This window comes from Nematolebias whitei, chromosome 16 (genome assembly GCF_014905685.2).
Source record: "Nematolebias whitei isolate Nwh7 chromosome 16, NemWhi1, whole genome shotgun sequence".
NCBI lineage: Eukaryota > Metazoa > Chordata > Actinopteri > Cyprinodontiformes > Rivulidae > Nematolebias > Nematolebias whitei.
Window position 1 is genome coordinate 21,995,579 of NC_056513.1, and position 26,312 is coordinate 22,021,890.

At 38.8% G+C, this 26,312-nt stretch overlaps 2 protein-coding genes and 1 long non-coding RNA gene across 3 annotated transcripts; all 3 read right to left on the reverse strand.

Moving 5' to 3' along the window:
- Nucleotides 1–1,255: 1,255 nt before the first annotated feature.
- LOC119422938 (SUN domain-containing protein 1-like) lies at nucleotides 1,256–4,229 on the reverse strand. Its single transcript, XM_037690351.1, has 7 exons — nucleotides 4,207–4,229; nucleotides 3,940–4,077; nucleotides 3,753–3,849; nucleotides 3,361–3,476; nucleotides 3,099–3,272; nucleotides 1,612–1,701; nucleotides 1,256–1,414 (listed from the first exon to the last, which is right to left on the reverse strand). The coding sequence occupies exons 2-7, from the start codon at nucleotides 4,045–4,047 to the stop codon at nucleotides 1,298–1,300; spliced, it is 702 nt and encodes a 233-aa protein (XP_037546279.1). The 5' UTR covers nucleotides 4,048–4,077; nucleotides 4,207–4,229; the 3' UTR covers nucleotides 1,256–1,297.
- Nucleotides 4,230–4,236: 7 nt separating this feature from the next.
- LOC119422939 lies at nucleotides 4,237–5,748 on the reverse strand. The gene is made up of 3 exons (XR_005187434.1): nucleotides 5,697–5,748; nucleotides 5,369–5,407; nucleotides 4,237–4,401 (listed from the first exon to the last, which is right to left on the reverse strand). It is a non-coding gene; the product is annotated as an uncharacterized LOC119422939 (long non-coding RNA).
- A 2,466-nt stretch (nucleotides 5,749–8,214) lies between these two features.
- Nucleotides 8,215–9,617, reverse strand: LOC119423153 (mucin-5AC). The gene is made up of 3 exons (XM_037690566.1): nucleotides 9,511–9,617; nucleotides 9,309–9,394; nucleotides 8,215–8,651 (listed from the first exon to the last, which is right to left on the reverse strand). The coding sequence occupies exons 1-3, from the start codon at nucleotides 9,615–9,617 to the stop codon at nucleotides 8,215–8,217; spliced, it is 630 nt and encodes a 209-aa protein (XP_037546494.1).
- Nucleotides 9,618–26,312: the final 16,695 nt, after the last annotated feature.

Sequence of the window (26,312 nt, forward strand, 5' to 3'; positions counted from 1 at the left end):
ATATCAGTGTTTACCCTACCATTATACAAGCGGGGTGTCCCACTCCGTCAACAGAACTGAGCACCCCACCTACCAAACTGAACTTGCCCCCCCCCCCCCCCCCCGCCCCCACATAGCACTAAGCTAGCGGTGCGTAATACGGGCTCTCTAGCTAAAAAGCTAAAGGCAGCGCTCGCGTTGCCTCTTCTCTCAAGCTGAACATCCTACACACACACATATTCAAAAACAGTCTGTTTAAACAGAGCACAGCTCAAACGTGTCTTGCTAAGCTAGCAGCGCGCAATACAGACGCTCTAGCTAAAAAGCTAAAGGCACCTCTTCCTTCATGCTGAATGTCTCCCCCACTCAAAAACTGTTGATACAAGCTGCGCTCAGACATGTCTTTGTCCCCCCGTCAACAAAAATCATGAATGAGATGAGCACCCCGCCATGGCAAGTTAACTAGGGGAAACACTGTATATATATATATATATATATATATATATATATATATATATATATATGAACACACAAAACTGCATATTTTACCTCTTACAGGAGTATTATGGCATATCAAATTTAAGTTTAGAATAAAAACAATACTGACACAAAATCATTCACTGCTGCCTTCTATAAAATTCCTACATGTTGCTCAGAGAGGTGGTGCATGATATCAAGAAAATGGATGCGTCAAAAAGAATAACATCACTCATAACTTGACAAAATTATTTTTAAATAGACCCTTTTGGCCATTTACTTAGTCTCCAAAGAGGAACAGAACATGTTGGTAACATAATTCATCTTTATAACTTTTTAAATAACTTCATTTTTTTTTAAAATTAATTTTAAAGGTACTTTAACAATTAGTTATGTTAAAACCTAGAAGCCAAGATAAAAGTAGTAAATATGAATTTCTTCATCCACTTGTCAAAAGTACTTCTGAAAAGGCAACGATTTTATGTATATATATATATATATATATATATATATATATATATATATAAGTGGCACACTCAAGATTGAAAGCAAAGTTCCCTGAAAGTCACACTTCAAAATGATTAAACTTGATTGGTTTTTGGTTTTCAGATACATTTTTATATTTTTCTCTGCAATTATTAAAATCCATATGTGCACTGCACAAAAGGCTCTTATAATATTTGTCATTTTACTATTGCTTTAGCAAAACCAGTTTCAGAACATTCTTTGTAACTGTGTCACAGAAGTAACAAATGTCAGTAGCAACTGATCCTGAATGCGTCACCTATCGTAACATTGAAGTTATTTTTGTTCTTAAGCAGACATTAAATGTGAAAGACACTCATGTCGAGGCGATCTTCCCATGAACGCGGAAGCGGTAAAGACATGTATATTCGATGTGACCCCAGTTACTGAGAACTCGCAGCTCAACGAACCGATAAACCGTGTCGCTCGGCTTCTGCAGGAGAGTGGACAGCAGCAGAGGAAGAAAGGGAAAACAAACGAAGAGCACAAAAAAAGAGATAAATATTAAATCACTGCATGGTGACTTTTAAAACTTTATAAAAGCAACTTAACAATTTTCATACAGAGAAGTTGTCTTATTAAGTCAATAAAACTTGCATTTATAGTTTAGGTAGAGCAGTTAAAACTTACAAGCAGCTCAAAAGTCTGAGTTGACTCTCCGTTTTCATCGTAGGTGAACGTCCCAAGGAGCGTTCCTTCTTCTGTGTCATTTTTCATCCCCTTAAAAACAAAACAAGTGCGGCAAAGTTTACAACTGCCGGCTTCCAGACAGCTGCTCCAAGTGACTTTCAATCCCAATGTTTGTGTTTATTTTTAACCTTTATTCTTACAATGGAAGTTAATGCTTTTATCCCTTCCATTAAAATCAATGTTTTACAAAAAGCAGCAAACCTGATGCAAATCAAGGCACATATAAAGTCCTATTAAATTAAACATGTATCAAACCAACACATAGCATTTCACCCATGTAAGCCAAAACTGTCAGGCAGGACAACATCTGGAAAAGTTCACTTATGTTTTGACTTCATATTAGATTTTTAAAATAAACATAGTAAAAATATAATTTTGATGTGTAGTTATATCTACAGACGATGTTTTCTCTCAAATCTTTGAGAGTGGTGCCCCTTCAGAATAAAATTCATAAACGAGGATTTATGATAATTAACCCCTCCTCCTACAGATGTGATTTTGATTAATACAGTAGTCCCTCGTTACTTCGTGGTTGGACTTTTGTAGACTCGCTCTTTCACGGTTTTTCATCGTTTGTCATCTTTAATATTACTCACTGGGACGGTATGGGATAAAAATTTAATAAAAAAAGACAACATACTTTGGACAGGCGCCGCCATTTTGTACTTTCTTTCAACAAGCCTATACTGTAAGGCCAGTCAAAAGAACTACACTACCCAGAAGCCAATAGTGCTTCCGGCTGCTACTTTCTGCTGAAATGGAGGGAAAGTTTTGCAACTCAAAGTCAGAAGTAACGATTTATCTATTAAGCTCACAGAACTGGCAGGAAAGTCACAAATAATCCTGAAGCTCAATTATCCACGCGCACATCAACCTGGACGGGGCGGTGGGCTTTGTCGCTTTAGGGTAAGTCTGTCGAACCAGAACCGAACCCGACCGGAACCGAGCTGCTGGCCTGCAGAGCTGGTGAGTAAAATTTTGCAGTACTGTACAGTACATATACGTATGTTGTTAAAATGACATAGGTTTAAGAGTTTTGAACATTGCAAGAGTGTGGGAAGGGTTTATAAAGCTTTAATATATATATAAATACATATAAATACTATTAAATACTAATTAATAGGGCCGCGCTTCCATAGTAGCAGCTTCATGCACTCCGCCCATCTTTCGGACGACTGCATGCACATGTTCTCGTTGTATCTCGGTGCAATGATAATAAAGCTTATTTTGATTCTGATTAAAACAAATATAGCGTTGCTACCGAGCGGTTTTTCACCTAACGCGGTGGTGTGTGGAACGTAACCCCACGATAATCGAGGGACTACTGTATTAGTACTTAAAATAAAAAAAAAATAAATAAAAAAAGCTAACATTTATTGCACAAAACCACATGGGATGCTGTTCAAAACCAGCCCACGAGCACTCACATAGACTTCAAAGTCTTTGGGTGCAGAGTCGATGCGGCCGGTGGGGGAGTTGTAGCGAGGCAAGTGGTCCAGAGTCACATGAGTTACCCTGATGGGGTGTGAGAGAGAGATGACAAGCGTGCCCTGGACACCGTGGAACGCCCAACATTTTCCTGGCAGCAGGACAGGGTAACCCTGTTAGGGAAGGAGACAGAAAGGGCCTATAGTTAGGAAAACTGAGCCGGCTCATCTTTACCTGCTAATCTGAAACAGAGGGATGTACCTGGATGACAGTGCGGGGGCTTTCAGATGGATACCAAAGAGGAAAACCAAATATGGTCACGCATGCTGAACGTATACGATATGTCTCTGAACACCTGGTGCTGACAACACTGGCACCTAAAACAGACAAACAATGCATAGAAAACTATGTATGACTGTGTTGAAGTTAAATTAACCTTTCACAAAACAAATGTCATATGCTTTAAATTAACAAGACAATTAACCGTTTACTGTTAACAAGAAAAAAAGACAAACCAGTGGAGAAATGCATTCAGCAAACAAAAACGTATGTTGGAAAACGCTGGTTTTGATGTCCATAAGAACAACAAAGTACATGCAAATTAAATTCATTAGTTGCAGGCCTAAATAAATGTTTATCCTAATATTTCTGACCTTGAGTCTCCAGAGCAAAGTCAGCCATTTTATCAGCCATGGGACGCTCACACTTTGTGCAGATTCCTTTGTCAGCCAGCCTGATCGCATCCTGCTCCTGATTCACAAACGTGATGTAAGCACAACACAAAAGTACAACGATACTCATAAATATCTAACGGAGGAAAAAAACAGCTACATTTACAACCTTGATGTGGTCAGAGAGCCATTTTTCCATAGCCTGTTGGAGCTCCGGTGTGAGATGATTTTTGACTGGGGCCGTGCTGATGTCAGGACAGGAGGTCGGAGGAGGCATGTGCTGGATGGATGACAAATCCTGGGACAGCTGTGAGACATGAGATATTCATAAGAATACCATGCACTGTGCAGAAGCAGGACTCAAAAGTTTCACGGTGTTGGGATTAAAGTATTGCAGAAACCTTGTTTGTTTACATGTTTACATCGTCACAGTTACCTTGACGTTCTGGGCCTCTAAAGTTTGGATTTTGAGGTTGAGACCTGCAGCAGCCAAGCGGCTGTCTGTCTGGTATTCTGCTATCTGTTTGTCCAGCCCAGAAACCTCCTGCTCCAGATGGTGCCGAATGTCTGACTCCACTGCCTCAAGCTTGGCTCTCATAACCTGCATGTTCAGCTCGTGTCTCTCGTTCATCTGAAAGAACAAGACATTTGACTTTAGTGAACGTCTGCTGAGGCTGCAAGAAGAGCATCTGTACATCTATCTGTCTGTCTAATCTGCCTGCATGCATGTGTGCGTGTGTGTTTGCTTAAATTACTTTGTAAGGCTCATTTTTCCAACACATATTGTGAGGACTATCTGCTGCTTGTGGGGACCAAAGCCCAGTCCCCATAAGTGCAAGTTTCGTTGGTGGGGTAGAGGTAGGGCAGCCGACCCCGGACCAGAAAGTCGCGGTTCGACTCCCAGCCATTCCCACATGTTGTGGTGTCTCTGAGCAGGACACCTAATCCCCAATTGCTGCCCGGGCGCTTACATAGCTGCCCACTGCTCCACCTGGGTGTATCCCAGGTGCAATGGGTTAAATGCAGAGAACTAATTTCACCATTGTATGGGAACATACGATGATGACAATCTCGGACTTCCCTTCCAAATGGGAGTCGATTAGAAACGATCCTACGCTGCAGTTTCACTTTAGCAACACCAGATGATGCTGCAGTCAAGAGGAACTGCAGCCTAAACATGGATTCTCATTCTGACACCCCTCAACAAAAAATATTAATAAATATTAGAGTTCAATAACCAGAGGACAGCTATAAGAAGTAGATATTAAAAAGCAGTTATACACAATGATGATTTTTAGATCATATTCAATATACTCTTGTTATAGAACTGATTTTGGGCGATTAGTTGATGGAGTAAAATGTATTTGGTTCTTTTTCCATCTAATTGCTATTGTAAATGAATTTACATGTTGTTATATCTGCATTCATCATGGTGGCTTATTGGCAAATGGACAATAAATGCTTTTCCCATCTCACATAATAAAATACAAAAATTCAGACCATTTTATACAAACTGTACCTTAAATCTTCTTCTCACTTTAAAAGGCCTGGATATTTTTATGTGGAAGGAAAAGAAGTGGCCAAAACTATTTTCTCACCTGAGAGAGAAGGTGCTGCTGCTTAAGCTGAAGCTCCACCTGTAACAATCACATGTATATTTAGGTGACACTTAAAAACAACAACTTTTGAAACAACTTAGAAACCTTCTCAAACATTTCATTAAGGTTTACACCAAAATTTGTAAAAGTGGTCTTTAAATTTTGAAGCGCCAAATCAGAAAGTCCATCTGAAAAGATCCCATAATACAGTTAAGCTGCAATTTTATTTATTTACAATGCAACATGGGCAATTAAATAAAAAAAAACAATTTACAATCAAACATGCTGTTTTTATATTTATTTTACAGATAAGTTGCCTTTGTCTTACCAGAAAATGTTGTATCTTTGCTTCTACAGCAGCAGAAATGACAGCAGGATCCTAAATAAAACAAAATCATTTTTAATACAATAAAAGTTACCAGAAAGACAGACTGTTAAGTGAGCACAGCTAAAATAAAGGGAATTATTTATAAATATAACTTTTATTATCTATTTATGCTTCAACTTAATGCTGAGTGTTCCTTAAAATAGTGTTGTTTATTCACTACACAAGTTTAAGATCCTTTAAATGATGCATTTTACTCTTTAAGAGAAGGATCCACAGAGTCTGAAACAAAGTCCTAAAAAAAGAAACTCTTTATAATAACTTGTGCTTGTTACTGCTTACGTATACTCAGACACTGCTAATGTTTGCTGAAGTTTTAAAACCTTTGGTGCAACTATTCTTCAGTGAAAATACAACATTTATTGTGTGAATGTTTATGAAGCATTCACACTATTGTGATCCATTTTTCTTCAGTACGTTTTTCAGCATCTTTCTTGTTTCACAGTTTTTTTCTGCTATTTCAGCAAATCATAAATCAAAACTTTCAGCTCTTTCAGGACAATCCTGCTATGACTTTGGTATTGGTGCAACTTTAGGTTTTTTTTTTTATATATATATTTAGCCTTTTTTTACATTTGTTTTCTCATAGAAAATTAATTGAGCTCATTTTAAATCTTTCAAATCTTTAGATCTGTTTACAACCTTTTCCTGCTCCTTTCACTTCTTTCTTTTTGTTGTTGTTGTGGTTCAGCTTTTTTCATCTTCCTTGTGCAAATTTTAACTTTTTTCCAGCTCCTTCAGATAATTTCAGCTGTATTTTCAGCTGTTTTGTGCTCCTTTCAGGATCTTTATGCAAACTACAACATTTTTGTGCTTCTGCTAACTTCTTTCTGCTCCTTTCAGCTTCTGTCTGCAAGTTTCAGCTTTTTCTGCTATTTCAGCTACTATGTAGCTGTTTTAGGCTAATTTGAGATTTTTCAGCTAATTCCACTTTTCCTTGCACTCCTTTCAATTTTTATCAGCCTAATTCAGGAAAAATGCGCTCTCTCCATTACGTTCTAGCAATTTAAGCTTTTTTATGCTTTTATTGCTAATTTTCAGCTATTTTTATGCTAATTTCAGCTTTTTTTCCAGGTAATTTCCACGTTTTTGTGCTTATTTCTGCTTTTTTCAGCCTAATTAGGCAAATATGTTCATTCTGCTTTATTCGGTTAATTTAAGCTGTTCTACCTGTTCAGCTAGCTTAATTTTTTTTTTTTAGCAGATTTTAACTAATTTCAGCTGTTTTCTGATAAATTCCAAGTTTTTGGTGATAATTTCTGCTACTTTCAGCCTAATTAACTTATTTATCCTAATTTCAACTTGTTATGCTCCTTTCAGTTTATTTCTGTTAGCGTCAGTTATTTCAGCTACCATTTAGCTGTTTTATGCTAATATTAGCTTTTTCAGCTAATTCCAGATGTTTTGCATTCATTTCAACTTTTGTGTTCTTTCTGCTTTCTTTGCTGATTTACACTTCTTCTACATTTTCAGCTATGTTTCAGCATTTTTTTTTAGCTAATTTCAGCTGTTTTTCAGCAAGTTCTTCTGCAATAAGCATTCACACTGCATTTTCGCAGGAAATGCAATTTCTCTAGTGGTGTGGTTACATTCTGCAGATAATCTACAGTAGATACCTTTACATTAGGCATTAATCTATAGAAATGATCCATCTGTGCCAAACAATTAAACCAACAAAGACACACAGTGAGTAACACACAGTCGTACCACCACAGGTGTGTGTAGGATGGGTGGAGGAGAAAGACTGGTGGGGATAACTGGTTGACCATTGGGTTTTGTCTGTGATGGGGTATTTGTGATGAATAAGGTGAACAAAGGAAGGAGCAGCCAAATACCTGGAAGACACAGGAGGGACAACGCCTTAGAGAAAGCACACAAAGTAACATCACTTAACTCCAGGATCAAAGGACACAACATGCTCACTCACAGACTCAAACAGTGTGCACAGTGCAAAAAAAGGCGTGCACTACTTCACTGTAAAATCAAACACGTGTAAATATGAGTAGAGAAAAATCATTGAAAATGTGTCTGAAACATTCACCAGGCAGCATGCAAGCTTGAAAATGTTACGATATTAATGTTACTTACATAGAAGTATGAAGAGGAGGAGGAGAACCAGAACACACGCCTTCTTCACCCCATTACTGAGTGAGTTATTAGCTGCAAGAAAGAAAAATAACGTTTGTTTGCAGGAATTTTGACAAGCCAGAGCCAAATCTCACATGAGGTGATTATAGAGATAGAGTACTACTCAGTCACATGTTACATGTTGACAAATGTGAAAATGTCACTGGAAAACATTTGCCCAAGAGGTTTAAACTATTCAAACGTGCAGATTTGAACTTGTTACAGATACAGATAACATACCTGAAGCTCTCAGATGAAGCATTTTTGATTGTACTACAGCGGCTATTACAGAAGCTGAATCTGCCCAAAACAAACAAACAAACAAACAGCTTATTTACTCACAGCACAAAGGCAGATGCATGATAACGAAGACAAAGTGCTCACCCATCAGACTATATAAGGCACTCCTGATTCTGCTTCTGTATCCAGGACTGGGAGTCCCACTGCTGCTGCTGATTCTGCTGGTTTTACTGGTGACAGGTAACGGCTTCCTGTAGGTGCCTTCAGATGAGGAGTACCCCGAGCTGTCCACGCCACTTTGGCTCAGCTCCTTGTGGTTGGCTCTGCAGTGTAAAGCCGGCGCACTGGAGCTGCAGAGGCCGGCGTGACGGCTCTGTTCCGGGGCAACTGAGGAGCTTCGTGTGGGTGTCTGACCACGGGAGGATGATGGAGCCAGGGCCGGCCGAGGTGTGGCCACAGTAGGGGTGTAAGGTACAGTCCTCATGGTTGGCTGAGTCGGACTGCTCAAGGGGCTACTTGTCAGACTCACATCTGTCGGGCACATCAGAGATGAGCAAAAATATATAACTATATAGTGTAAGGACTAACTTTGTTTACTCATCAAAAGCTTATACTGCATGGGCAAACAGCTCATGAATATAGATTTTAATTTAATTTGTTTATTAATAAGGAAATACGCAATTTACATTTAATACAGTATCTAAATTTTCAAAATTACTTCAATTTAAATTGCAAAAAAAAAAGTAGTCTTTTTGTGTACACTATCACATGGGTTCACAAGCAAAAGTATACAATGCTAACGTGCACTTCTTTCAGACTGCACTTTCCATACACCATTTTTATGAACAGTTTGTTCTACTTCTTCCCACTTCTTGCTAAAGCCCAGAAACATGTAACAGTAGAAATGAAAAGTCTTAAGAATATCAGGGGTGTCCAGTTCTGGTCCTTGAGGGACCCCATCCTGCATGTTTTACTTGCTTCCCTGCTCCAGCACGCCTGATTCAATAGTTGAATCACCTGTGCAAGTTCTGCAGAAGCTTGTTAAACCATTTATTCAAATCAGGTGCTTTGAAGCAGAGAAACTTCTAAAACATGCAGGATAGGATGAGGTCCAGTGTTGGTTCTGCTGTTGTTCTATTTTTTATTTTTGTGTGTGTGTGTGTGTCTGGATGCTGAGGTCATACTGGCCTGCAGTGACAGGTGTCTCTGAGGAAACGTAACTAGCATTGCTTTTGGCTTTACTGGACTTCCGAGCTCCCAACTTCTTGAAAACCCTAAAGAACAAAAAAAAAAGCATCAGAAAAAAGACAAAACTTCTGTGAATGAAGTTGTCAAGTGGATTTGTTGACCAGAATCTTAACTTTTTACACACAAATACAGAGTTACTTACTTGACAGGGTTTTCTCTGTAGGAAATGTTTGTCACGCTGCTCGAGTCAGATTCTTCATCTGAATTATAATAACCACCGGACACCAGGCGAGAACTTCTACGAGACATGACTGAAATGCAACAAAGCGGGAAAAAGATGGACAAGATGTATTATTGTCATTATTTAAAAAAAAAAACATATTGTTTCTGATTTGTTTTTTTCAATTCAACCTTTATTTATACAGGTTAGACTCAAGAAGAGTTTTGTTCCTTTTAGAGTAATTTCTAACTTTATTAAGTTACAAAGACGATATTTTTTTTCATTTTTAGTAAAAGAAAAAAACAGAAAAATCATACTTTCTTTAAAAATATCTGCTTTTTACAAGATTTCTTTTTAGGAATCTCTGAAGCTAATGTGGTGTTTTAGCTCCACGCCCCCTGCTTATGTTGCAAGCAGCCAAAGCCTTCTCAAACATGACTGGTCAGAAGATAACTGGACAACAAAAACCAGAAAGGTTCAAGTGAAACATACACTTTCAGATGTAGATATTAACAGAGATAATACATTTGCCTCAAGTGCAACATTCATAGGGATATTTATTACCCACAATGCAATGTATTCTACATATCCAACTTTTTGTCTGTGCTGAATTACATCAAAATTAGAATGTTTTATTTTTTTTAAAGTTTGTATTTAAAAAAAAAAAAAAAAAACGGAAAGCTTTTGACAAAGCTGGTTCTCTTGTGTCAGCTGAGTATGAACAAACCAAATCAGGTCTCTTGTAAATGAGGCCTCGAGGCACAATGGGATTAACCTGTCTAAATAAAGGTTGAATGAATGAACAAACCAAACAGTGGTTTTGCAGAGTTTTCCATGTTTTCAGTAGCTACAACTATATTTCATTCCATTTCATGCTTGAAGAAGAGCAGGAGCCAATCAGATGCTTCCAATCTGTACATCTGGCCTTTGGATGTCACTAGTTCATTTAAAAATCATCCATTATCTTTACCCGCTTCTTCCTTTTCGGGTCACTGGTAAAAACACTGGCAGTTTCCTATAATTTGTTCAAATTAATAAGTGATTCAAAGTTTCAAATCTATGCACTTTCTTAGTTATAGTTATAAAAAGGAATATCTAACTGAAATTCTAATTCAAATTGTTTTAATTGACCTCTGAAAATAAAACAGAACCCATTTGCTAACCCCATATGTAAAAACATGGTTTCCTTCATTAAATAAATGAAACGATAAATGGTCTGTACTTATGTAGCGCCTTTTTATCTTATCAAGATACTCAAAGCACTTTACACTACAATCTGTGCCCTCAGTTACCCATTCATCCAGCTATCATAGCTAGAATGCCAACGACCAGTGCTTCACCTTAAAGTTAGCAAACTACCAGCCAACAGGGATCACTGACCGAACTGTCCGAAGGTATTACTCTGTATGAACATAATTCTAAATGGCACGGGGAAATAACTTGAACAATAATGGGAGTTCATAGCGAAAGACATGATGCCCATTAATATAGTGCCCAGGCCTGGGTTTAAAGCTTTGGTAAACACAATGGATGAGCGGTACAGAATGCCCTCGCGCACACATTTTAGCCAAGTTGCTATCCTGAAGCTATACACAAAGATGCAGAAACAAGAGTTGCAGTGGAGCTGAAAACAGTGGAGTGTTTTGCAACTGAAAACAGATTTATTGCTTGTGTTCATTGAAAAATACATGAGAAGACGACATTGAAAAATAACCGCATATTAAATTGCAATGTTGAGGTAAAAAAAATTAAAAATAATCGCAATTAGAATATTTTCCAAAACGATTCAGCCCTAGTTGTAGCATCAGTAGCAGTACTACGACTGCAGTGTGTAAAGTGAGAGTAAATGGGAGAGAGATGCATGATGCGGTTGGAGAGGCTAAAAATCACAACATTAAAGAACTATTTAACTTGCCATAATTGATACAACAATGACGGTGGTCACTGCTTCTCTTGAAATGTAGGCGCTTGAATCAGTTAATACACAGGATTAGCTTAAGCAGCAGTAACAACAGCAAACGCAGCAGAGGGAGTAAAAGTGGCAGTATTTAAAAGCGGTTACCACAGAACAGTGAAATATATCAAAGCTGCAACAGCGAGCCGGTTAAAATGGACACGGCGGTCATAGTAAACACGCTAACAGTTAAATACCTAACAGATGCTGTTGCGGTTAATTCTTTGGTCTTCTGTAATCCAGCTAATCCATCCTGCATCCATCCGATTACACAGCAGGAAAACAAAACCAAAGCATTCAAGCACACGACCAGTACGGCACATAAACTCGTCTAAAGGACAGACACCATGGTCTGATGCAGATATATTACACACTAGTATAACTAAATACAGCACAGTACAAAACACACACAGATGCAAACAATTCCTGCAAACCTTAACAGACCCAGCATACTTGAAGAGAGACAAATCTTCAGACTTACTGAAGGAGAGATCAACTTGTTTCAGCTGCTTTTGTCTCTTCGATACAAAATGTCTACCAAGGCGAACTTTCCGCCACACAACCATCGCAAAGATTACGTAACCGTCAACTTAAGCTGTGAAACCTCATTGGTCAATAATGCGTTCTTCCAGCAGATAAGCAGCAGAAACAACTCACGAGCTTTACTCTGCTGCACCAACACCCAGTCAGGTTTAAACAGTACAACACCTCATCCTATAGGTGTTTACTTATAGGATGCTCTTTATTTTTTTGTTGCTTTTCTTTAAATATACAAGATGATTAATGATTAATAATCCATTTGACTCCACATTAACTCAGTTCGGCTTAGTGTCAAGAACATGTGAGATGCAGCTCTTTAGTGTGAAGAAACAAGTCAAAGCAGAACTTCAATTTAATTTAAAACATCCCGGTAAAAGGTTATGTCATTATAATGGTATATTAATAAGACTTACAGCCTCTGATTTCTAAACTCGCTTCTGAAAACTTCAGCATTTTTACAATAATAATCTTATAAAGTGCAAGGTTAAAAAGCACTCAGAACCTGGCAGATGTAAATATGGGTTCATTTACTCCCTTGGCAACATGTTAGTCAGCTTTGCCTCAACCACATTCACTCGAGTCTTCTTGCCGTCAAATAATTCCCCAATTTAAAAAGATTTTCACAGCGCGGGCCCTTAAATGACAATAAGCTCTTTGTTTTGGAGGTCTTACCTTGGTCAAAGCTAAAGTGCCTGGGCACGAGCCTGCAGCAGAGTGCAACTACCACGACGACAGAAAAGAGCGGCAGATCAAAAGGGAAGTGGTGGCAGTCTGTGCCCAAACAGACAGGAAGTTTGTGTGAAAGTGCACACATGCACACAAACACATCACCTCCCCAAATGACTCATTTTCATACATTAGCATCTCACTGTAGGGGCTTGTATGCTCATGCTATCCAGATGGCATACTATGATCTGTTACTCCAAACTCCTATTTGTCTTTAAATTTATCAACCTCCACTGGTTGTAAACGAGGAACACAGAGAGAGAGAGGGGCTGAAAAAGACAAGAGCCTAACTGTCAAATTACACCGTTTTAAAAAAAATCTTTTTAATTAGAGTATGATTCTAACACAATTCCTATATCATTAAATTCATTAAATGATTGTGTGGAGATTAATCTAATGCAAACTCGTCAGGGTTTTTGTAAAATATGGCGGTAGAAAACAGGAAACAGTCCTTGTTTTTGTTTACAAATAAATACAGCGGTCTGTTACAGTTATGGAAATTCTCCCGTCTGAGTTTTGGAATATGTCTGCACAGCTCTTCTGCATATGATCTTTTGCACCGTCAACTTTAGCTTTAACGCTCTCCACCGCTTGATTTTTAGAAGAAGAAAGAACAACTTCTTACATTTTTGCTTTTGACCAGGCAACTCCTGTCTTGATTCCTTCATTCTCCCGCTGACTTTACTTCGATCCGTGGATTACTCGTTCAGTATCAGTCACGAGCACCGTTCAATACTTGCTAATGTTCAAATGTAAACAAACGACTCGTATTTGTTGGCAACCAAACACGATTCTGCTGATCTCGCTCATTTATTGGGGACTGCCATGCATGGCAGGCATCTATTATTCTACACCTTGGAAGAGTGTCTACATTTCTATCTCCGTTAATGAGGCCCGAACCACAATGTCTACTCCGACGATAGTTATATCAAAACGACTGGCTCGGCCCCGTGATGTGTGCCATTACTTTTATTGGCATTTCAAGTTACCATGGCGACGTAATTTGCGAACAAAGACGCAATATTTCACCAACTCCAGGAACAAGTTGGTGACTGCCCACTTACTCTTATCAGGTGTAGAACAATATCTTTTTCAACTTTTTGGCCCAGACCCCAACAAAAGTTATATCAAAACGACCGGCCCGGCTCCGGGAAGTGTACAATTACTTTTATTGGCATTCGCAATTACCATGGCGACATATTTTGCTAACAAAGATGCCAAATTTCCCATAGGAAATGAATAGGAGAAAACTTTTCACAGAAACTGAGTAACGTATGGAGCCATTTTGGTTCAACATGCAAGGAAGGCACCTATTATTACCTATTCTTATTATTATTAGTAACAATTATAACTAACATTAATTATTAATTAACTATGTTAATAATTGTTAATATTAATAATCAACAATTAATATTAATATTAACCATTAATATGATTATTATTAATATTCAAATAAGCAATTGTGAACATTAATAATTAATATTCATTGTTAATATTTATAATTAATATAATTATTAATATTAATAATAATTAACACTAATATGTATTATTAATAATAACATTAATAAACAGGCAGTCTTGATTCTACTCTCCTGAGTGTCAGTGAACTTACTTTGCTTTCAACTTTAACGCGGCCCGAACCACAATGTGTATCCCCACAAAAGTGATATCAACGCGACCAGTTCGGCCCAGTGATGCGTGCTATTACGTTTATTGGAAATCTGAGTTACCATGGTGACGTTTTTTTTGCTAACAAAGGCGCCGTGTTTTCCCATAGGAAATGAGTGAGATAATATTCTTCACACTAACTGCTGTCATGTCACATGACTAAGAGTATAGAGACAAAACAGAAACTCAGTGTTGGATTTGTTTGAAACTCACATAAAGTAATCAACAGATGCATCTCTAAAACTGATTAACGTTTGGAGCCATTTTGATTCAAGATGGCTGCCACAGCAGCCTCAGCAAACACATTGACTATAAATCAGTTGTTTGTTGAGATGTTGGGATGAAATGTAGTAAGGTTGTAGCCGAGAGCGAGTTGTTATACATTCCTAATGCAAATCAAAAATCCAAGATGGCCGACTTAGCGAAAAAAGACGATAACTCTCCACTTTTAGAGCTATTCAGCTGAAACTTGGGATAGTGGTAGCTGACCACAATCCCAAACATATAGTCAAATCACATTTTAAAATTGTCAGCAGCTTGGCAGTCCCCAGCAAGGTTTCTCCAGGAACTTTCTAGTTGGTTATTATCATAAAGGATGCGCATATAAAAACTATAAAAACATTGAAAAGTCACATATTTTAACAGTTTCACCAACCAAACGTTGCAGATGTCCAGCTTACGCAAGCAGACCGATATCAGCATCAAGCATCGTGAGCCTTTTATCAGCTGCTGCTGTAAGGAAAGATTCATTTCAGCTCACAGTAACACACAAGGAGATTAAACTCATTCCACCAGGTTGCTCGTGTAATCCACAAAACAACCCACTAATATGTATTTGTATCCTAACAAGGGCATTGGAACTGTAGCCACAGTAAAAGCAACCATTATTATTGGATGCAACTAACAAACTATGAACGTGTGTTTTTATGTGAAGCATACATGACACAAATCCTATGATTAGCAAAAAAACAAAAAGAAGTATTAGAAGTATTTGGACTCCACAGCAACAACCGTCTGAGAAAACAAGCGCCACTTTAAGACCGTTTTAGCATTTCCTTTTTCTTGCTGCAACCCGAGGCGTTATCTAAGAGCGCAGAAAAGGAAGCAGTTTGGACTTTAATTCTCTCGAATCTCCCCATCCAATACGAGGCGCCCCAAAGCAGCTTTGCTCAGCACATTTGGTCTCCTGAACAAACCAACCCCCTCTGCCATATTCACACACACCCCTGAATCCAGACATTTCTAATGTTTTACTTCAGAAATACACTATTGCATCTTATAAAATTAAATGCACCTTACAAATAATAAAATGGTGAAACGCTATATTTGTAGAAAAAATATATATATCGTGTGTTATTTTGGGTATTGTTTGTACTTCAAGATCCATACCATCCTCCATACACAGAGTACAGTGAACGAGACAGAACCATCCTCTGACAGACGAGGGATGAATTCATTCAGGTTGTAGGATCATGTGCAGAAAGACGAAAGATGCTGTTGATTCAGAGCAGCTAGCACAAGCATCTAAAATACTGTCCAAACCATGTGACATTACAAATGTACGTCTAAAATTATCCAGTCCAACATGTTGCGTACAGAAATCTCCCACATATGAAGTGAAATGGAAGCAAAACCAAACATAAAAATGACAAATCAGCTGAGCAAACGTGCCGCTTCAGGCAGGCTTTACAGGCAATCTGCGATCTTATAAGGATACATTTCTAGTAGGCCTGTCACGATAACAAATTTTGCTGGGCGATCATCTCAGAAGTTATTGCGATAAACGATAAAATTGTTTGAAATTTATGAAGAAATGTTCGTTAATTTGTTTTGAGTGTAGTACCTTTTTTTTGACCACCGGATGGCAGTATAAGACAGTTTGAACCGAAGGATGGATAGTGAGGCAGCAAGCAGCGTGTCTCTTTAAGAAAATGGGAGGGAGGCCCCTTGACGTGCCATGGGCTGTCTCTCCTTCCTGTTTTTCAGTTCTCAAAACGGCGGACGCTCGGTGTGGTTGGTTTGAGCTCTTTAGCATAGCATTTTTCACACAAAGAAAGCTTTTAATAAAAAAATCAGTAAACAAGTTGCTTCTTTTTGCAGAGAAAAACAACTTTTGACACGAAGGCACGGGTTTCAACCGTGAATTTTGGAGCTTCGACAAGACGGAGGTTTTTTTCCCTCGAGGTAGGCCTGTTAGCTTAGCTTCTCAGCTTAGCTGCTTTTAACGATCCAAAAATGCGATTTTGTACGGTTAAAACGGATTTAAGAGAAAAGAGAAAGGGAGGGGTCAGTGAAGAGCACCGGAGTTGAGCCTTTTGTCATCCAGTGTCTTCAGTAGAAAGAGAGAGACACGAAGAAACGATAAAGCCGATAAATGAAAACGAGGTCGATAATTTTCATTTATCATGCGATTAATTGATTTATTGTTTATGCGACAGGACTAATCTCTAGGGAAATTTGGGAAGCCGGATACACGTGAACACAATTTCTAGTTAAGCCACCTGCAGGAACCCATCAAAGTACAGTATCATCACAGTTAGCTGAGGGAGTTGGTACAATAAACATGTGATTTGCTCACAACTGGACAGGGTGGGGCTTTGTTACTGGTCCACTGGTTCTGACCGCTGACACTGGAAATTCGCAGACAAAGACGGGTAAATGGCATGGGAGAACAAGATGAAAAGAGAGAGAGAGAAAAAAAAGCGCATGAGCTAAAGAGGACAGGGACAAAAGCAGTGGGAGAGAGGAGGAAAGACAAGCCAGGAGGCAGCACAACAGCTACTGTATAAAAGACCAGTGGATGAGAGGATATTATTGCAAATGTGTGTGAGAATGTTTTCTGTGAATGTAAAATTCAGAAAAACGAGGCTGTATATGCAAGATAACCTCACCATGAGGACATGTTTATCTGAATGAGTGGAAAAAAGCATCCTTAGCAATGAAGGGCAAAGGAGAAAAAAATAAATAAGAGTGAGAAGGAGCAGACTAAGTGGAATGTAGAGAATTGGCCTCAATAAAACCAAATCTGGTTGGTAATGTTTGTGGTTAACAAAGAGGCAGTGCCAGTGAAATACGACTCAGACTTTCAGAGCACATGAATCATCTGAGGAGGGCTCAAACATTAAGCCCAAGTTTTGTTTTGTTTTTCTGAAGAAAGAAAAAATCCTAAGTAAGTAGAGTTATTTGGCTTAGCAGCTACCTAATACGGTCTGTTTATACCAATGCAAACCAGAAAACCTTTGCATTTTCTCTTGCTCTTCATTTGCCTTCTATTTTTAACAAAGTGTTGTGTTTTGCCCATGATGCCTTCATGGGCCGCTCAGTGCTCTGAGCATCTCTGCCTAAGAATGTTAGGCAACAATTCTCATATGCTTACTCACTTGAGAATTCTTCATAACTTAGAACTTCTGAGAATTTAAAATGTTCCTATGTATTGATATAAGAAATGTGTAAAGCAGAACATATTCAGATTCTTGAACAAATAAGATCTGTCAGTTTATATTTATTTATTTCTACACTTCATCAGTCTTTGGCTGCTTTGAGTCTGTCGCTGAAACCATCAGACTCCTTGAGAAGCTGGAGCTGTTCCTACTAGGAGTGCTTTTGAGCAATTTATTCAAACGGATGATGCCACAAGTCTTTGCCTTTGTCACATTTTCATGTGCAAATTATGTATGTACTTAAACACAAATCACATGTAATAATATTCATGTAAAACACTTTCAAATTTCATATTAGAAGGAATAATAATAGCCATATATAGTTTTTACATGTAGTATAACTTGTATTAAAATAGACAAAAACTCGGCTTATTCTTTTTTTTTTTTTTTTTACCCACAACACTTTCCTTTAATTTTACAATACGTATCTCATGCATTTAAATAAGTATACTGTGCGCGTTTGCACCCGTCGGCCACCGTAGTTACAGTACTATTTCACAGTACTGAGTTACATCAGTTACACATTGGTCCGTGAATGCAGCAGGTATTTCAACAAAGCATCCCGAAAAAGAGTGACGTGATGTAAATGGACACAGGAAAACTACAAACACTTTAACTCCCAAGCCAAACGGCATGAAAGCTTGTTTACTCGGCGTTCGTAACTTACCTCGTTACGCTGTGAAGTCTGGCGTAGATAAACAATTCTCAGCATATAATCCTCTCTTCTGTCAGCGTAATCCCCAAACTTCGTTTAAAACATTATCATCACGCAAAAGTCTGAGTAACAAAATTCCCAAAACGTCAATTTTCTTTTGAGCAATTCCCATAAAGTAGGCATAATTTTGGATTTCATGACCACAGACTGAAATAGCGACAGAAGGAGCGCCGCTGATCGTCTGGTTTTACCGACGCTCGAAACGTTAACGGCTATCAAGCTAACAGGATGAGACAGCGACTTCCGGCAAATATTTCCAAAATAAAGTGCGTTATTGTGTCCATGGCTGACTGATTTATTATTATTATTATTATTATTATTATTATTATTATTAAAGAAATGGTGACAGGAGTTATATTCATATTGGTGATACAAATTAACTTAAATAAATTGGCTAATTGGTTTTCATTTGATAAAGAATCAAAATTTCGAGACAAAATGTACACTTTCTCCATAACTTGTGTCCCTTTTTAATATTTATTTATTTATTTATTTACTCTGTACACGACCAAAATGATGATGCTGTTACACTACCTGTTTCCGGTCTCGTTTCGACAATGTGCTTCTACAAATAACAAAACAAATGGCGCCCTCTAGTGGCATTAGCTAGCCTCTTCAGGAAAATATCCCCTTCCCCTGTAATTTAAACATGCGGGCACACAGGGGAGCCATTTTGCTGCGATAGAATCTGGGAAGGTCCAATTGTCAATTATAGCAACGTTTAACTACTAACTGATGATTTTTGGGACAATACTTAGGATTGAAAACACATTTAAAACTGCATTTTTGCTATCTCAAAATAACTAATTCAACTAGTCCAATGTCTCAGATTTTTTTAACACAATAAAAGTCCTAAATAGCTTTGCAAAATCTTACCCTTCCCATCTTAAATTTACAAAAGATCATTTTTAGAGCCTATTTTAACCAACTCTACGTTTAAAAGGGTAAATAATTGAAGCAGACTGAAAATGTATAAGATATGCAAGACACTGCTTTTGAAGATGCTAATGATTTATTGCTGCCATATGTGTATATCCCCAGTGCTTTAACATAATGTTTAACAATGACTGAGTAGAGCTTCTTAACTTCTTTAATCATATGTTAATAATTTAAATGTTTCATGCAGAAAGTAATTTATAAAGCAACGACCTCAACACTCCAGTACAAGTAGCAGGTACGCATCCACTCAAGGTCAAACCTTTCAGAAAGTGGAGCTAAATGTTGGCACAAGTAGAGAATCAAAACTCCCAAATCACAACGGAATGCTTTTAAGGAAAACCCACAGGGCCTACAGCACAGCAGCCCAAAATAAATCCAATTTGACCTTATTGCCAGGCAGACAAATTTCAGCCAGGAGAAGGAAGGTCTGTGAAACACTAACAAAGTTGAGTCCTCTGGATGGATTCGTTTTTGTTGAAATATTTCTGTCAGCAAGGCAAAAATATCATCATCCTCCCAGCAGACAAAGGAAAGTGCAGAAGGATTGCGAAGCAGAAACACTATCATGAGAATATTTTTGACACTCTTTAGTGATTTAACCTTATGAGCTGCTGAAAAGAGATCCAGGAAGTGGTTACAAGAAGTTGATAGATTGCCTGAAACATTTGGAGCAGGACAAGGCTATTGACCGTATTCTGTACCACAGACTGTACCCAGGGGAGGCCATGCCTAGTCTGTATGGTTTACCTAAAATCCACAAACAAGGTGTACCTTTAAGACCAATTGTTAGTATGATTAACTCTGTCACTTACAATGTTTCCAAATATCTGGCGTCTGTACTCATCCCTTTAGTTGACAGCTCAGAACACCACATACAGAACACCATGGACTTTGTGGATAAGGTGAGGGATGTCATCATGGAGACTGATGAAACAATGGTCTCTTTTGATGTCACATCACTCTTTACGTGCATTCCTGTTGATGATGCAGTAGAGGTGGTCAGTTTAAGATTAAAATCAGACACCACTCTGAGCAGCAGGACCACACTTTCCACAGAACAACTGTGTCAACTCTTGAAACTGTGCCTGCAGTCAACCTATTTCACATATGGGGAGCAATATTATAGGCAGAAACATGGGTGTGCTATGGGGTCTCCAGTTTCTCCTATTGTTGCCAACCAGTACATGGAGGAGGTAGAAAAGAGAGCCTTGACGTCCTTTTCAGGGACACCACCAAGTCCTTGGTTCAGGTATGTTGACGACACCTGGGTTAAAATTAAATCTCAGGAAGTCCAACATTTTACTGACCACATCAACTCTGTGGATAAATACTTCAAGTTCACACGAGAAGATGTAAAAGATGGCAGGTTGGACTGTGAGGTCTCAGTTTCTGATGGAGGACATTAGAAACTGATGTTTACCACAGAGCAGGGCTTAATTTGAGCCGGATCCTGTTGGAACAGGATCCAGGAACTCTTATTTCGACAAAGTGCATTCTGGCAAGTGTTTGCTTGGGTCCGCTAACTCTCAAGCGTACAAATAATAAACTTATGAACAAATATGACTGACTTGAATGAATAAAACTCATACTGAATTTTTAAACTGAAAATAATTGCATAAACACTCATTTTAAACACAACATGACTTCTTAATATCATGATCATTTTCCCCTTCAGGTGAAGCATTTCCACCTCTACCTTTAAAAATAAATAAATAAATACATCTCCGCCCTTTAAAGTGTGGTGGGGGTGAGTTCATGGAGGTTTCACATGTGGAGTTGGACAGTGAATTCAGCGGAGAAGATTCGGCTCGGAACCGTCAAGCAGGTGGGGAGGATGCAAGTGTTTACAAATGTAGGTAAGCGTAGATGTTTAACAACCCGTTAAAATACACCAAACACAGCAAAGACTGGTTCATCCCAAAGATCCAGTGCCCTGACACAGAATAATATTGTGTATGCTGTTCAGTGCCAGTAGAACTGTGATCAGGTATACATCAGGGAAACAAAGCAGCCACTGGCAGAAAGGACGGCCCAGCACAGAAGAGCAACATCATCAGGCCAAGACTCTGAGGTCTACACTCATCTGCAGGCCAGCGGTCACTCGTTCAGGGATGAAGATGTTCACATCTTTGATAGAGAGGAACGATGGTTTGAGAGAGGAGTGAAGGAGGCCATCTTTGTGAAGAGAACGTGTCTATCCTTAAACTGGAGCAGAGTGTTCAACTCATGCTGTTATTGCTAGTATCACTCAGACCCCTGTGAATAGCAAGCAGCCATCAGGGCATTAACCATCTATTGTTAGTCTGATGGTTGTTCGTGCAGGACCCCGACGCTTCTGTGTGTACACACTGTTCATCACTGTTTGTGTGCGTGTGTTTACACCTCCTCTAGTCCATTGTCTCAGGAAGAGTTATCACTGTACTGCAGTTTCCTCTTGCAGGGGTGAAGAGGCGGCACTGACAGTGAAATAGAAATATACTCATTCATCAGCTGCTCAACACCGAGTGGTGTGTGAAGTCGGCGAGCTCATCTCTCCTGACGCCGGTTAAAAAAAGTGGCTTTAAACAGAACATTTTTAGGCCCTCCTGCATGTCTGGTATTTCCCTCCTCGCTTTTCTTCTACACTCACAGACTCCCACCCTGCTTATCTACTTAGCTGGTGCCCCAGACACAACCACGGTACACAAACAGCTAACGTCATGGGCACCCTCCTTATGAACTGCAGTCACTGGGTTGGAATGTGATCAGAAATAGAGTGAAATGTGTTGCGGAGGAACAAAAAGGAAACAAAGGAGCAGACAACAGGAAGGTGAAGGAAAGAGAGTGAAATTTGTCTAAAAGACATGGGGCCCACCTTTAGACGATGACACACACTGCCCACTCAGACATGCACGCAATCAAACTGTCTGAGTCATCGCCTTCACTCACTTATCAAGGTGCAAGCACTAAAGCCATTAGTGCTGTGGGGGTGCTTTCAGTCTAGCATTGTGCACTGCTGATTATTTACACATTGTCACATTCACCATGAGCAAATAATCAATGGTTCATTAAGCCAAATTATATTACACACCAAACACTTCAGTGTAATTAAACTTTACATGAGAGGTTTTATTTATCGTCTACCTCGGATTAGTTTAGAGCTTTTGAAGTGAGGTTCTATGAAAAGCTCTGAGCAGTAAGATCTGCTGCAGATAGCTTTTTAAATCAAGAAATGCTTAAAATTCTATTAAACTATTTTAACTCACGAACAGATGATTACCGTATTTTTTGCCATATAGGTCGCACTTTTTTACGTAAATTTGCAAGTCCTGCGACTTAAACACCAAAGTGACTAATATACGTTTTTTTTTTCTTCATATTTAAAACCCAATTTTTGGCTGAGATCTGATGATTTCATTCATTCTGACATGAAAAAATATTAAACATTACCATTTGTAGCCGCTAGAGTGCCCTCGAGCATTATGACAAGCCAAGTGTCTCATTAATAGGTAAAAGTGGTTATTAATGAGACACTTGGCTTGCCGTAAAAGCCACCTCCGTCTCGCTCCGGAAGTCCAGGAGCAAACGTCAAATCAGCTTCATTTCGCCGCGCCGCCCAGATGAAATGCAGCAGATTTGACCATTAAAGTGCATTTATTAAGGAAAAGTTCAACTGAGACACACCTTTGCTATAATTTTGAGCAAACAAATAATTGCTTTCAAGTGTTAATCTAGTTAAATTCTTGTTAAAGTCCTCCCGTGTGCGGTCCCGTGACCGCCTTTTCGGCAGCCAATTGATTTTTGGCACAACACCGGCCCACGTTTCCGGGTGGTCAGCAGTGACACATAATAGATGCAACTTATATGGCGAAGCCACTTATTTATGTTTTTAATCCACTTTATTAGACATTTTTGGACTGATGTGACTTATACACCGGTGCGACGTGTATGGTGGAAAATACGGTATGGCTAGTCCGAGCATGGCCAAGACCAAAGTGTATTTCTGTCATTTCAAAACAACTGTAAGGAAAACACTTCTTTAAAACCTTTACATGAACCTCAGTTTTACTTTATACAGTTATTTCAGGAGTAATATTGTGATATTTCTGCCAGGAGTGTCCCAGATCACCCAGGGAGTGCTACAGCTAGGTGCTGCTGCTAATTGGGCTTGTAAATAAACAAAGCATTTTTGTAACCTTGCAATGTAAAACTGATGTAAGGGTTTATTTTTGTGAACTGTAAGGACATTTTGGAGACAAGACGTTATAAGACGGTCCTGATGAGCTTTTATCTCGTCAACTCGGTCATAATTAAGCTCTGATTCTTCAAACAGGTTGCTCCAACAACTGTCTGCAAGTAAAAACATAACTGCTTATAGCTTTTTATAGAACCTCACTTCATAAGATCAAAACAATTGTTTTAACATTTAAATGTTCTGGACTTAAAAGTAGATGGTGTTGCCGTTTTAGTGCACAACACACACTAAAAAAAAAAATCCCTGTTATGATTTAAAATCTTGCCTAAATGTACATGAGGACTGCATGAGTGGCCTTCAAACACCAAGGGATACACAAAGTCCTGCAAACACTGAATACCTTTATTAGAAGATGTGCTCTTTTTAAGCATCCCTCTCATGTTCACAGTCTGCCTGAACTGAACTCGTGTGCTTGGCTCAATTTTTTTGGGCCACATTCACTAAATATTTTATAGCTCAGGTCTGGTGAGAAGCATAAATTTAGCCATTCTGGGACTGAAGCCAGTCTTCTATGGCCACAACCTTAATGGATGTTTACAACCTTTGAGACTTGTTGAGGAAGGAACTGGAACTCTCACTGCTTAATTAACCCGAGCAAAAGGAAGCACACAAATTATGCTTTCTAATCTGTGCTTTCTAACTTCAAAGAATTTTTGACTTGTTTTTAAGCAAAACAATCTTTTTTTTTTTTTTTTTTTTAAAAAAAATTGCGACTTAACCCCCCCCCCCCCCCCAAAAAATAAAAAGTTTAAAAGAAAATTCAAATAAAATCTTAGTAATTACACATTATCAGCTAAATGTTTTTCCCCTGCCCGACCTAAATTAATGAACAAGTGTATTAATTTTTCATAGAAAGAACGAGGGCATTCCCAGCTTTAAATCTGCTTTCCTGAAAATAAAACTCACAAAGTTGGAACTTGAAGAATTAACTTAAACGGGAAGGATTTTCCTGTCTACCACATGTTTAATCTGCTCCCAGGCTTGCAGGACAATGACTTCATCACAGTGATGTCATGGAGACGTCTGTGAGACCATGAGAACAGGACATGAGTGTTATGGTCAGACGTATGCTGTACATACACCTGGGGCATGTCACAATGCAGAAGTAAAATGATTAATCTGGAGTCTTAATGCGTTCAGAAAATCACTTAATCATTTGCAAGTCATCTGAGAGCAGAAAACCAAGGTGGGAATCAAAATAACATCCTATAGTGAGGCTGTTTGAATCATCATTTTATTAATAATAATATAGCAAAGGTATGAAGCAGCACATTTACTGCATGCATGGTACTTATTCTCGTTGCACATCTTTACTCAAAACTTTGACTTTAACTGTTGGTGTCAAAACTTATTAAAACCATCCATTCATCCATTTTCTTTACCCGCTTTTCCTTCAGGTAGCAGTGAACAAGTACCTATCGCTAGCAGTAACTCTTGGCGAGAGGCGGGGTGTAGTCACCAGTCTACCACAGGGCTATCAAAACCACTGGACATATTTAAAAAAAAAAAAAGAAAGTAATCAACGGATGCACTCAGGGCTTAATTTGAGCTAGCTCCTGCTGGAACAGGATCCAGGAACTCTCTTATTTAGACAGGGTGCGTTCCGATAACTGCTTGGATCCGGTAACTCTCAGGCTTACTAATAATAAAATTATGAACAAATGTGACTGACTTGAACGAATAAAACTTATGTTGGATATGTAAACAGAAAATAATTATGTAAACACTCATTTTAAACACAACAGCCACTTACAAGCTTCTTACCATCACATACGAGCTGCCTCTTCAAGGAGTATTTCCACTTCTACCCTTTAAAAAAGCTCCACCCCTAAAAGAGTGGTCGGGGTGAGTGCCGAGCTAACCAGGCAGTCGTACGCGAGCAGGAGCCCACAGGCAGCTGTCATAAACAGACGGAGGAGTCGGGCTCAGAACCGTCAAGTAAGGGGTGTAGGTGGGTAGGATGCTAAGCGGAGAGTTTACAAATGTAGGTAAACATAGATGTTTACTATCCCATTAAAATACACCAACATGCAGGAAATCACATCTACTTTATTCAAAATTTTATGGGGGAGGACCCCCAGACCCCTACAATAAACACCTCCTCCCCCTGCCAATCCAGCATCGATTGGTTTACAAATTAAGCCCTGGATGTCCAGTAGTCCCTCGCTACTTAGCGGTTTGTTTGTCACTGAATCGCTCTATCGCGGTTTTTCACAATAATTTTTTATTTATTTAAAATAAATTCTTTCAAATTATTTAGGACGTGCTGCACCTGTGTGCAGCCCACACTGCAGGATAAGCTTCCTCCTGCAGCTGATCATCTGATTTCCATGCAGAGCAGTAAAGTGGGCGTGGCCAAGAGTGCTCGCAGGTGGCACAGAGCAGCCGAGGCAGAAAGCTGAAATCATGACGTTCTGTACTCTTTTAGAGCATTTAGAGTTGAGAAACATTGTTTAGAATACTGCAAGGGTGTGAGAAAGATTTTCAATGCCTATATATATATATATATATATATATATATATACAGCCACTTATATACACATACAGACCCTTTCCAAAAAATTAGAA